Source organism: Hippopotamus amphibius, chromosome 2 (assembly GCF_030028045.1).
Source record: "Hippopotamus amphibius kiboko isolate mHipAmp2 chromosome 2, mHipAmp2.hap2, whole genome shotgun sequence".
In the NCBI taxonomy this organism is placed as follows: domain Eukaryota; kingdom Metazoa; phylum Chordata; class Mammalia; order Artiodactyla; family Hippopotamidae; genus Hippopotamus; species Hippopotamus amphibius.
Window position 1 is genome coordinate 175,600,408 of NC_080187.1, and position 13,667 is coordinate 175,614,074.

General features: G+C 36.1%; 1 protein-coding gene across 1 annotated transcript; it reads right to left on the minus strand.

The window, feature by feature from the left end:
• Positions 1-1,933: 1,933 nt before the first annotated feature.
• LOC130845881 (olfactory receptor 11H6-like) lies at positions 1,934-2,884 on the minus strand. Its single transcript, XM_057723703.1, has one exon. The coding sequence runs from the start codon at positions 2,876-2,878 to the stop codon at positions 1,934-1,936; it is 945 nt and encodes a 314-aa protein (XP_057579686.1). The 5' UTR covers positions 2,879-2,884.
• Between the last annotated feature and the right edge of the window lie 10,783 nt (positions 2,885-13,667).

Sequence of the window (13,667 nt, forward strand, 5' to 3'; positions counted from 1 at the left end):
ATGCTGGAGAGGGTGTGGAGAAAAGGGAACACGTCTACACTTTTGGTGGGAACGTACACTGGTACAGCCACTATGGAGAAAGTATGGAGGTCACTTAAGAAAATAAAAATAGAGCTCTCCTTTATTTTTTTTTGTTTTATTGAGATATGATTGACATATAACATTAGTTTCAGGTGTACAACATGATTCAATATATGTAAATATCATGAAATGATTACTGCAATGTCTAGTTATAGTTAACATGCATCACCACATATGGTTACAAATTTTTTTTCTTTATCCTTCATTCTTTTTACATTTCTTATAACTACTGGAATTAGTACTTATAATTAGTAATTATAGATTTATGAATTTAACTTATCATCTGTCTCCCTCACTAGAATGTAAGTTTCACAAAGGCAGGGACTTGATCTTCTACATTGATGTAAATCCAGTGCATATCAAAGAGGTAAATAAAAGTTTATTGAATGAATGAATGAAATGCATCAACCTAAGATGCCAACTGACTAATTTATTTATGACCAAACAGTTGAGCCAAATCACCTAGACCTGTCCTAAAATTCCTCTGCATTTGTCTTTGTCTCAGTATCTTAGAATCACTGGCTTTTACTCTCTGTCTGATTTTACCTCTTTTGAGCTGTGTGCTCAACTCAACCTTCCTTCATTTGAAACTAACCCAAAAGTATATTGCTACTACACGCTAATCTTCTTTTAAAATGTAAAACTATTTCTACGTATCTTAATTATCTTGCATAGGTAGGAAAAGGTAAGAAGGATGTAATCTATTTCTTATTGTATAAAAGGAAGATTTGAAAATAGAGGCAGGAGCAGAAACTTCTACTGCTACCATCACAAGTGTTTGTCACCTATAGTACTCACTGTAACTTCTTTCACTTTTCCCAACTAATATAAGATTTTTATTTTTCTGTCTATGTCACATATTTATTTGAAATAGTGGCTCTGGAAGATCAGTGTGTGGACTGGTGCTGGTCTAGGTGCACCAGAATCACCTGGGTAACATTAAAATAGGAATTTCTGGGGTCCACTTTATATTCTGAAATAGGAGATTTGGAGAAAGACCTGGGAATCTATTCTTTTAAAGAGCTCCCTGGACTTCCCTGGTGGTGCAGTTGTTAAGATTCCGCCTGGCAATGCAGGGGACATGGGTTCAATCCCTGGTCTGGGAAGATCCCACATGCTGCAGAGCAGCTAATCCTGTGTGCCACAACTACTGAGCCCACATGCCACAACCACTGAAGTCCTTTTGCCTAGGGCCTGTGCTCTGCAATGAGAGAAGCCACTGCAATGGGAAGCCTGAGCACGAAGAGTAGCCCCCACTCTCTGCAACTAGAGAAAGCCTGTGTGCAGCAACAAAGACCCAACACAGCCAAAAATAAATAAGTAAATAAATAAATAAATTTATAAAAAAAGAGCTCCCAAATAATTATGAAATAGACAGTGCTTCAGATCATTATTAGTCTTTTGGATGTCAATTAAATAAAAATTTTGGCTCAATTATGATTTGATTGGCACTAATTTCCTTTAATCTCAGCTAAAAAAGGTGTGAATGCTCTTCTCTTCTACTAGGAGTAGAGCAGAGATCATTAGGCCAGAGAAACCAAGTGTAAGCATGTGTACACAAAATAGAGGAAAGTGATCAGAAATAAAAGAGCAAGTAGTTATTGGCGGTCAGGATAGCAGAAGAGTTTAAAGTTCAGATCTAGGTCATTTAATTCAAGTTACTGTGTATCAAGTCCTGTTTTGAAGGTAAGGTCTGGTATAACTGGCTGTACTATTGTCCATACTTGACTAGGCAGAAGTAGATGAATTTGGGTCTGTGCTTCTAGGTGTCAGTAGGTAAAGACCTACTATTTCAGTTGCAATAGAAATGACGATAAAAGAAATATTATGATCTTTCTCCACTCATGAGCTCTTATTTGCTTTGGCTAATTTTTGTGCACATCTGAATTTTTCTCAAGGCAGTCTTCATGTCCTTATTTCGGAGACTGTAGATGAGCGGGTTTACAAGTGGGGTCACTGATGAGTACAACAAGGTTACAATCTTCTGTATCCCAGATGGATTTCCAGAGGTTGGGCTGATGTACATCATCATGATGGTTCCATAGAACAGAGACACTACAGCCAGGTGGGAACCACAGGTGGAGAAGGCCTTACGTCTGCCAGCAGCTGAAGGGACACGCAACACTGCTCTGAGAACCAGGGTGTAGGACCAAAGGATGAAGAAGAAGGTGATGAAGATAATAAGAGAGCTCAATATAGAACAAGAAAGCTCAATTCCAGGGGCAGGGATGCAGGACAGGGCCAGCAGGGGACCAGGGTCACAGACAAAATGGTCAATAGTATTGGGGCCACAAAAGGGGAGTTGTGTGATAAAATAGATAGGGACTGGATAGCAGAGGAAGGCTGTTACCCAGCAGAGGGCCACCAAGTTCATGCAAAGACGGCTGCTCATGATGGTAGGATAGTGGAGAGGCTGACAGATGGCCAAGTACCGATCAAAAGCCATGAGGGGCAGTAAGAAGGTTTCAGTGATGCCCATGGAGAAGAAGAAGTAGAACTGGAGGAAGCAGGCAGTGAAAGAGATGGTTTTGGTTTCAGACAGGAAGTTCCTTAACATATTGGGAACAGTGGTGTTGATGTAACAGATCTCCAGGAATGAAAAGTTGGCCAACAGAGTGTACATGGGGGTGTGGAGTCTGTGATCCAGCTTTACTGCACAGACAATGGCCCCATTCCCCATCAGTGTCAGGATGTAGGACATGGAGAACAGCACAAAGAGGAGGACCTGAACCTCTCTAGAGCAGGGAAAACTTAGGAGTATGAATTCAGTCACTGTGTTGACTCCTGACACATTCATGGGTTCCTAAGAGGTGGAGATAAAAAGATGACAGTGACAAAGGTGACCTTATTCTCTAATCTTCAGGAATATTTCCTTCTAGAGATCCATAAGTCCCTCAGATTCTATTACTCTATTAAATAAATAATATAACTATACTGCTGAAGACTGTCAAACTTTGAGAATGCTTGATATGATCAGACTCATTCCTCTTTCAGTATTTTCTTAGATCCAACAAAGACAGGATCTTATGGAGAAAGCAGCTTGGAGAAGGTTAATGACAATACTTAAAAGTATAAATAGGTATGGACATTTTATATTTGTATCTATTGAATAAGATATATAGACCCTTAATATTGAACACAAAATTTCAATTCGGTGGATCTTTGGAATTGGAGATACAAATGCTAGGCATCATAAGAAGAGGAGAAAGGTAACAAACAGCACAGTGAAATCTTGTGCACTTCACTTTTATTCTGGATCTGTGTTGGAATCATAAGTATTAGTGTCTTAAGGTGTTCTGATAATCCAGACAAGAAATGCCACCATTTCTTCAGTGTTTATCATGGTTTGTTAATTCAAGAAAACTTTGAAAGTCTAGACATTTACCTAATGGTCCCATCTTTTCCCAGTTGTTTTAACACTTCTGTAAAATCTTGGTCTAGATTGAAACCAGAAAAATACAGAAAAAGTGAGCCATGGATCTGGTATATTACAGACTTTTGATATTTTTGCCTGAGATGTCGGGATTCCTAGAAAGGCTGCTATTCTTCTAGTTTATGGACAGTTGGAGAGGATCATAAATGTCAGATAGTCATAAGCAGAGACCTCTGGGAACCAAGGACAGTGGTGGGAGCCATAACTGCCCCTCTGGACGAGGATTCCTCTAATTTCTCCTCTCCTCTCTTGTCCCCATCCTATAACAGATGTGGAAGGTTAGAGCTGTTTTGGTAAGTGGATTAAGAATCTTTGTGAGAGGTTCTTTCTCTGAGTGAAAGTTAGTCTTAAGCTTCATGTGACTTCCCTGATGAGAGAAGCAAAAAGAAAACCATTGAAATCACCTAAGATTCTGTTGCCAGCCATTTGATCTTAACTTATTAATTTGTTTTTGGGACCCCCTCTGCTAGTGAGGGACAGTTATCACTTGTGCCAAAATGACTGAAAGTGACATGGTTGAGTGATGATACTTATTCAGGAAAATGTAAGTGCAGAATACAGACCATGAAACTTTCAATGACAGTATTCTAGCTAAGAATATTTATTAATGTATTAGTTATAAAATGTATTACTTTCCAGATCACATAATGTCATAGCTTTAAGGATGATCTTGATGCTTGCAACCAGTGACACAAAGGATAAGAGAAATTCTGAATTTTTCATGTCACATTTCACTGCAAGGCTCCTCTTTAGTTTGTGAATAGATCATATATGGCAAAGTAAAGCTGTGAATAATTCCCTGTAGCAAGAATTGAGAGTTACCCAGAAGCCAAAGTAATGATGAGGAAAGAGTGAAAACAGCAAGAAATATTTCATGTATGAGGATTCCAATGGGTTTGTAAATCATGTGGGAGTGAACTCACCAATCTGGAGTGCTCAGTCATCTCACTGCTCTTCCTTCTTGCAGAGGCAGCAGACAATCATTGGCTCTGTGGCAGAGCCAAACATGGGTTAAAAAAAACCTGAAGATCTTTTTCTTCCCTGCTCTTCATAGTTGCTCTGTCAGTTATTTCCAGACATCACTTTGCTAACATCTTTGTTCCCCCAAAGACATAGTTCTGACTGTGTACAACTCCTGGTTAATAAGAACAGAATTTATATACACTGAGGCTCGTACCTCATTCTCATCTCCCTCATTTCCCTGATTCCCAGCCTTCTTAGTTGTAAGGATGAATCTCCTTACATTAATTCATGTAACCTGAGATGCTATTATTTTTATAGCGACACAAAAGAAGGCAGAACTAAAAGGAACACTTAAGGGCTGTCCTATACTTGTACCCCTTCTGAACCCATCTCCTCGTAGAACTCATGGGTCTGACTTGTCATCTTCTGTTTTGCTGCCACAAAAGGCAGGCAAGATGGAGCACATGGCATGCTTGGCAACCAACAGCCCAGAGAGGGGTTTGCTGCACACTGATACTGGCTGGGAAAGAAATTGGTGTATTTGCTGCACAACAGATACTTATCTGTGTTGCCCTGAGACCTATGTCTTATTCCTCCTGAGGGATATAGTCTCCTGTGAGTTCCAAAGGTGAGAATTTATGAGGAAAGATTATTAAGTGTATCCCAAATGTTCCCTTCCCTCAGGAGTCCATTAATTGGCCTTTGGGACCCAGTTTCTCCAGTAGTGAATGATCATCACTACTTTTCAGAGCAGATATTTATTTTGTCCTATGCACAGGTTACTCTCATAATGGTGCAAACACTCAGCAACACCAGCTTAGCTAGAACATGAAGTTTTTGTTTATCTTTTATTGCTTTACATTCAATTTTATTCATTTTTTGAGTCTATCTGCAAGTTTTGGACTCTCTTATCTGTCATTATCAGAGTTATGTCATGAGAGTCTCATTCTTTTTCCTATAGACTCAACCTGGCTTGAAAAGGATTACTCCCTTTTGTTTTTTGGTAAAAGGCTTTCTGTCTTGGGTCAGCTCTGTGCTTCTAGCATAACAGTGATAAGTAAATATCGTTTCCTGGTGTGCGTGGCCCAGGAGACAATGGGGCAAGTGGTGAAATGCCAGACTTCTAGAAGATTCATCTCCATCTAGCGCTTTAGCATATTTCAAACTGTGTTTAGTAGATGTCCCTAAAAGTTGACATGATTATTGAAATTTTCTTGCTTCTTTTAAGTGAGGAATTGCTGAGAGGAGAAATGACACAAACTTATGAACGCTTTTGTTTTTGTTAGTTGGGTGTGTTTATGTGCACATGGGTATGTATGAATTTAGATCAGATATTTAACCACTTTCTTTTTCTATTACTGGTTTGGAGCAATCTCTAATGAGACTGACTCTTGCTAACAATTTACTAGTGAATACATATCATTCAGTGACAAAAAGAGATTTTTTGGGGGGTTATGAACTGAACTTGCTCATTTTCTCAGCATCATTTCTGTAAGGTAGAAGTGTTTTTGTCTTTTCAATGATAACATCATTTCTTCCATCATGAAAATTGATATCCTAGGATGCATAGTCATCAAGTTTTTCAAAATGATTTATTTATTAAAATGTTTGGTATTTGAGGGCACAAAGAATTTTCTTGACACTAATTTCTGCTAAAATTATGATTAGGAACAAAGAATTTATTTCACTTTTATAGGGTGAAGTGTGATGTTTCTGATATTTGAACTGAAGGATTAAACTGCAGAATTTAACAGGAATGAGTTGAGGAACACTTTTGAGCTTTAATATATCTATAGCTATATCTCCATGTATGTAGTAAAGTTCCCCCTCCTGTACAATCATGATCTGACCACTAAGCTAACCAGAGACTTCAGTAGGTACACATACTAGGTGATAGAGACTTAACAGAACTAGTTAAAAAAGAGCCATTAAATAAATAAACAGCAGCAGCAGCAATAAAAACAATAATCAAAACCAAACCTGGAGAAGTGGGGGAAATTTGATGTTCAGAGTTTCCACATTATATTACTTAAAACATCCAGTTTTAAATGGAAAAAATAGAGAGACGTGCAAAGAAATCATATGGCCCATATACGGGAAAAAACAGCATTCCAGATTTGGGACTTATGAGGCAAATAATTTTTTTTTTTTTTTTTTTTTTTTTTTTTTTTTTTACTCACGGGCTTAGTTGCTCCATGCCATGTGGGATCTTCCTGGAGCAGGGATCGAACTCATGTCCTCCGCATTGGCAGGCGGATTCTTAACCACTGTGCCACCTAGGAAGCCCAAGGCAAATAATTTTAATAAGCTTTTATAACAACTTCAAAGAATAAAAGAAAATTGTGTCTAAAGAATTAAAGAAAATTATGAGAATGATGTCTCGCCAAATAGAAAACATCAAGAAAGAGATATAAATCATCAAAAAAAAAATCAGGTGGAAACTCTGTGTTGAAAAATACAGTAACTGAAGTAAAAAAATTCAATCAAGGGGTTCAACAGCATATTTGAGTTGGTAGAAGCAAGACTCAGCAACTTAAAAATAGATTAATTGAGATTATTCAATCTAAGAAATAGAAGTCAAAGGAATGAAGACAAATGAACAGTTTAAGAAAGCTGTAGAATACCATCAAGTGTACCAACATATAATGGGAATCCAAAAAGGAGAAAAGAGATAAAAAGGTGGAGAAAGAATCTTTGAAGAAGTAATGGGTGAATGTACCCCAATTTGATGAGAGACATTAATCAACACATACAGAAGCTTAATAAATTCCACACAGGATAAATTTAAAAAGATCCACACCTAAACACATTAGAAGCAAACTCTTGAATGAAAAAGACAGAAAAATCTTGAAAACAGCAAGAGAAAATCAGCTCATCACATACAAGTGGTCCTAAATAAGATTAACAGCTGACCTCTCATCAGAAACCATCAAAATCAGAAGGGGGTGGGTTGGCACATTCAAATGGTCTGAAAGAAAAAAATTGTCAAGCAAGAATTCTATATCTAGCAAGACTATCTTTCAAAAAAGAAGAAAAAAGTAAGGCACTCTCAGATAAGCAAAAACTGAGAGAATTTGTTGCTAGTGAATTTGCATTATGAGTCATATTAAAAGGAGTCCTTCAGACAGAAATGAAAGTGCACTAGACAGTAACTTGAATCTATTAAAAAAAGTAATGCATATCAGTAAAGATAATAGTGAAGGTGAATATAAAATAAAATTAAAAAAAATATTTTTACTTGTAACTCCTCTCCTGTTTCAAAATATAACTGCATAAAGCAATAATTATAAAACTGTGCAAATAGGCTTATGATGCATAAAGATGTCATTTTTATGACAAATGCAGTACGAAGAAGGGAGAGAAAGGACCTATACTGGAACAAAGTTTTTGTATACTCTTGAAATTAAGTTCAGACTAATTGCAACTAGATTGTTTTAAGTTAAGATTTAACCACTAAGAAAATAACTTAAAAAATATAGCAAAAGAAACAAAAAGGGAATTAAAATGGCATACTAAGAAATATATATTTAAGATAAAAGGAGGTAGTAATTGAGGAATAGAATTTCAAAAATAAAAATGGGGAAGTACTCCTTCCAATTCATTCTATGAGGCTAGTTTTATTCTGAATCTAAAACTAGACAAAGATATCAAAAGGAAAGAAAACTAGAGACCAGTGTCGATTGGTATGAATATTATTCTCATAAACATGTTAAATTATGAATATATTTGGGTATATAGGATTGTATATTGAATATGTAAGTCATTTTCATTTAGTAGAATTCCAATTCAAATCCTTCTACCTTCCATACAGATTAACTGAGAAAGTTAAAGCTTGGTCTGAATCAGAAAAAAAAATACTATAAAATTGTACCCTCATCTCATAAATTGACCCTTTATATAATGGATCAAATATTGCCAACATGTCTACTAATGTGCTTTATACATGTTTATTTGCACGTATATTCTATATGAGTCCACACATATAATCTGGCAATACTCCCTATGTGATATAAGGATTACATAAATCAGAATGATGAATAAATCCACTTAAACCCTTAGGAAAAGTTAATATTATAGGAAAATTATGGTGACATTCATAAGTCCATGTTTGCTTTCCAAAAATTATAATCTTATAAACTTAAAAAACGCTGGCCCCAACCAAAAGGTTATATGGCCAGGTAGGGATGCCAAATGCAATTCATGCAAAGCAATTACAATAAAAGCTGTGAGTTTTCCTACTGTTTGGGGAATACTTCACACATTTACTTTTCCTCTATGAAATAAACTTGTGCTAAGAAACCATTGCCTTTCTGTGCAAATGGAAAATATAAGATATTTTAGGAAAGGATAAAAATTCAGTTTAATTTCTATGTGTGCCTGTTTAAGTAATTTTAAAAGTCAAACCACGTTTATATTAATCAATGATATTGGCATGTAATTTTCTTTTTTTGTAGTGTTTTATTTGGTTTTGGCAATGTTTCCTCTTTTTCAGTTTTTTTGGAATAGTTTTAAAGGTTAGGTATTAGCTCTTCTTTATATGATTTGTAGAATTCCCCTGTGAATCCATCTGGTCCTGGACTGTTGTTTGCTGGGAGCTTTTTTTTTTTTCATAATTACAAATTCAATTTCATTTCTAGTGGTCAGCCTATTCAAATTGTCTGTTTCTTCCCAACTCAGTCTTGGCAGACTGCATGTTTCTAGAAATTTGTCCATCTCTTCTAGCTTGTCCAGTTTGTTGGTATACCACTGTTCATAGTATTATCTTATGATTTTTTGTATCTCTGTGGTATTGGTTGTCATTTCTCCTCTTTCATTTCTTTTATTGTTTATTTAGGGCCTCTCTCTTTTCTTCTTGGTGAGCCTGGCTAATGGTTTATCAATTTTGTTTATCTTTTCAAAAAACCAGTTCTTGGTTTCATTGATCTTTTCTATTTTTTAATATCTATTTTATTCATTTCCTCTCTGATCTTTATTATTTTTTTCCTTCTGCTGACTTTGGGCTTTATTTTCTTCTTTTTCTAATTCTTTTAGGTGATAGGTTATGTTGTTTACTTGAAATTGTTCTTGTTTCTTGAAGAAGGCTTATATTGCTATAAACTTGCCTCTTGGAACTACTTTTGCTCTATTCCATTGATTTTGGAAAGTTGTGTTTCCATTTTCACTTGCCTCAAGATATTTTCTGATTTCCTTTTTGATTTCATCATTTACCCATTGGTTTTTCAGTAGCATGTTGTTTAGGCTCCGTGTGTTTGTTCTTTTCCCATTTTTGTCATTGTAGTCAATTTCTATCTCATACTGTTGTGGTCAGAAATAAAGCTTGATAAAATTTATAGCTTCTTAAATTTGTTGTGGCTTGTTTTGTGACCTAGTATATGCTCTGTCCTGGAGAATGTTCCATGTGAACTTGAGAAGAATGTGTATTTTGCTGTTTTTGGATATATTGTTCTGTAGATATCAATTAAGTCCAACTGACCTGTTGTGCCATTTAAGACCACTGTTGCCTTATTGATTTTCTGTCTGGAATATCTGTCCATTGATGTCAGTGGGGTGTTAAAGTCCCCTATACTATTATTGTATTATTGTTGATTTCTCCCTTTATGTCTGTTAGTATTTGATTTGTATACTTAGGTACTAATGTATTGGGTATGAATATGTCAACAAGTATAATATCCTCTTCTTGTATTGATTCCTTTATCATTATATAATGTCCTTTAAAACATTTTTAATTTAATTTTTTTAAGTATAGTTGATTTACAGTGTAATGCCAATCTCTGCTGTACAGCAAAATGACTCAATTATACACATATAGACATTCTTTTTTTTATATTCTTTTCCATTATGGTTTATCACAGGACATTTAATATAGTACCCTGTGCGATACAGTAGGACCTTATTTTTATTCATTCTATATATAATAGTTTACATCTGCTAATCCCAAACTCCCAGTTCTTCCTTCCACCACCCCGTCCCCTTGGCAACCACAAGTCTGTACTCTATGTCTGTGAGTCTGTTTCTGTTTTGTAGATCAGTTCTTTTGTGCCATAGTTTAGATTCCACATAAGTGATATCATATAGTATTTGTCTTACTCTTTCTGACTTCTTCACTTAATATGATAACCTCTAGTTGCATCTAGGTTGCTGCAAACAACATTATAATGCCCTTCTTTGTCTTTTTTTTTTTTGTTATAGCCTTCCTTTTAAAGTTCATTTTGTCTGATATGAGTATTGTTACCCTCACTTTCTTGTCTTTTCCATTTGCATGAAATGTCTTTTCTCATCCCTTCCCTATCAGTCTGTGTGTGTCTTTGGCCCTGAACTGAGTCTCTCATAGGCAGCATATTGAAGGGTCTTGTTTTTGATCCAATCAGGAACCCTATGTCTTTTAATCAGAGCAGCAATCTAAATGCAACAATATGTAAAAAGGATCATGCACTGTGGTAAAGTTGGATTTATTCACAAAGGGTCACAAAGATGGTTACATATATGCAAATGAATCAATATGATACACCACATTAACAAAGGAAGGATAAAAATCACATAATCAGCTCAATAGACACAAATTTCAACATCTGTTCATGATAAAAACTTTCATCAAAATGGTTATAGTGGGAATATATGTCAACATAATAAAGGTCATTTATGACAAACCCACAGCCAACATAATATCCAGTGGTGAAAAGCTGAAAGCCTTCCTGCTGAATTCAGAAACAAGACAAGAATGCCCACTCACACCACTTCTAATTAATATAATATTGGAAGTCCTAGCTACAGCAGTCAGACAAGAAAAAGAAATAAAAGGTATCCAAATAGGAGAGGAAAAGGTAAAAGTGTCACTATTTGTAAGTGACATGATTCTCTATATAGAGAACTCTAAAATCTCCACCCAAAAACTATTAGAGCTGATAAGTGGATACAGTAAGGTTGCAGGATACAAGATTAATATATAGAAATCTATTGCATTTTTATACATTAAAAATGAACTGTCAGAAAGACAAAGTACAAAAACAATTCCATTTAAAATCACATCAGGACTTCCCTGGTGGTGCAGTAGTTAAGAGTCCATCTGCCAACAACATGTAAAAGAATGAAATTAGAACACTTCCTAACACCATACACAAAAAGAAACTCAAAATGGATTAAAGACCTAAATGGAAGGCCAGACACTATAAAACTCCTAGAGGAAGATATAGGCAGAACACTCTATGATATACATCAAAGCAAGATCCTTTTTGACCCACCTCCTAGAATAATGGAAATAAAATCAAGAATAAACAAATGGGACCTAATGAAACTGAAAAGCTTTTGCACAGTGAAAGAAACCATACACAAGACAAGAAGACAACCCTCAGAATGGGAGAAAATACTTGCCAATAAAGCAACAGACAAAGGATTAATCTCCAAAATATACAAGCAGCTCATGAAGCTTAATACCAAAAAAGCAAATAACCCAATCCACAAATGGGCAGAAGACCTAAATAGACATTTCTCCAAAGAAGACATACAGATGGCCAACAAACACATGAAAAGATGTTCAACATCACTAAGCATTAGAGAAATGCAAGTCAAAGCCACAATGAGGTATCACCTCACACCAATCAGAATGCCCATCATCCAAAAATCTAGAACCAATAAATGTTGGAGAGGGTGTGGAGAAAAGGGAACTCTCCTGCACTGGTGGTGGGAATGTAAGTTGGTACAGCCACTATGGAAAACAGTTTGGAGGTTCCTTAAAAAACTAAAATTAGAACTACCATATGACCCAGTAATCCCACTATTGGGCATATACCCAGAGAAAACCATAATCCCAAAAGAAACATGTACCATAATGTTCATTGCAGCACTATTTACAATAGCCAGGACATGGAAGAAACCTAAATGCCCATCAACCGATGAATGGATAAGAAGATGTGGCACGTATATCCAATGGAATATTACTCAGCCATAAAAAGGAATCAGATGGATCTATATGTAATGAGGTGGATAGACCTAGAGTCTGTCATACAGAGTGAAGTAAGCCAGAAAGAGAAAAACAAATACTGTTTGCTAACTCATATATACGGAATCTTAAAAAAAAATGATACTGATGAACCCAGTGACAGGACAAGAATAAGGATGCAGATGCAGAGAATGGACTGGAGGACATGAGGTTGGGGGGACGGGGGGGGGGGCGAAGGAAAAGCTGGGATGAAGTGAGAGAGTAGCATGGACATATATATACTACCAACTATAAAATAGACAGCTAGTGGGAAGTTGCTGTATAACAAAGGGGGAGATCAACTCAATGATGGGTGATACCTTAGAGGGCCAGGACAGGGAGGGTGGGAGGATGTCATGGGAAGGAGGGGATATGGGGATATATGTATAAATACAGCTGATTCACTTTGGTGTACCTCAAAAGCTGGTACAAGAGTGTAAAGCAATTATATTCCAATAAAGAGCTTAAAAAAAAATAAAAGAATCTGTCTGCCAATGCAGGGGACACAGTTTTGAGCCCTGTTCTGGGGAGATCCCACATGCCATGGAGCAGCTAAACCAGTATGCCACAACTACTGAGTCTTTGTGTCACAACTACTGAAGCCCATGTACCTACATCTGTGCTCCACAAGAAGAGAAGCCACTGCAATAAGAAGCCTGTGCACCACAATGAACAGTAGCCCCTGCTCACTGCAACTAGAGAAAGCCTGCACACAGCAACAAAGACCCAATGCAGCCAATAAATAAATAAATAAAATAACTAAAATACATTAACAACAACAACAACAAAAATCCTAGGAATAAACTTAATCAAGGAAGTGAAAGACCTATACTCTGAAGACTATGAAACATTAATGGAGGAAACTGAGAATAATACAAATAAATAGAAAGATATCCCATGCTCTTGGATTGGAAGAATTAATATTGTTAAAGTGGCTGTACTACCCAAAGCTATCTACAGATTTAATGCAATTCCTATCAAAACATCCATGACATTTTCCATAGAAGTAGAATAAATAATCCTAAAATTCATATGTCACCACAAAAGACCTGAATTGCCAAAGCAATCTTGAGAATAAAGAACAAAGTTGGAGGTATGATCTGCCTAGACTTCAGACTATACTACAAAGCTACAGTAATTAAAACAGCATGGTATTGACACAAAAATAGACACATTAATGGAACAGAATAGAGAGCCCAGAAATAAATCCACACA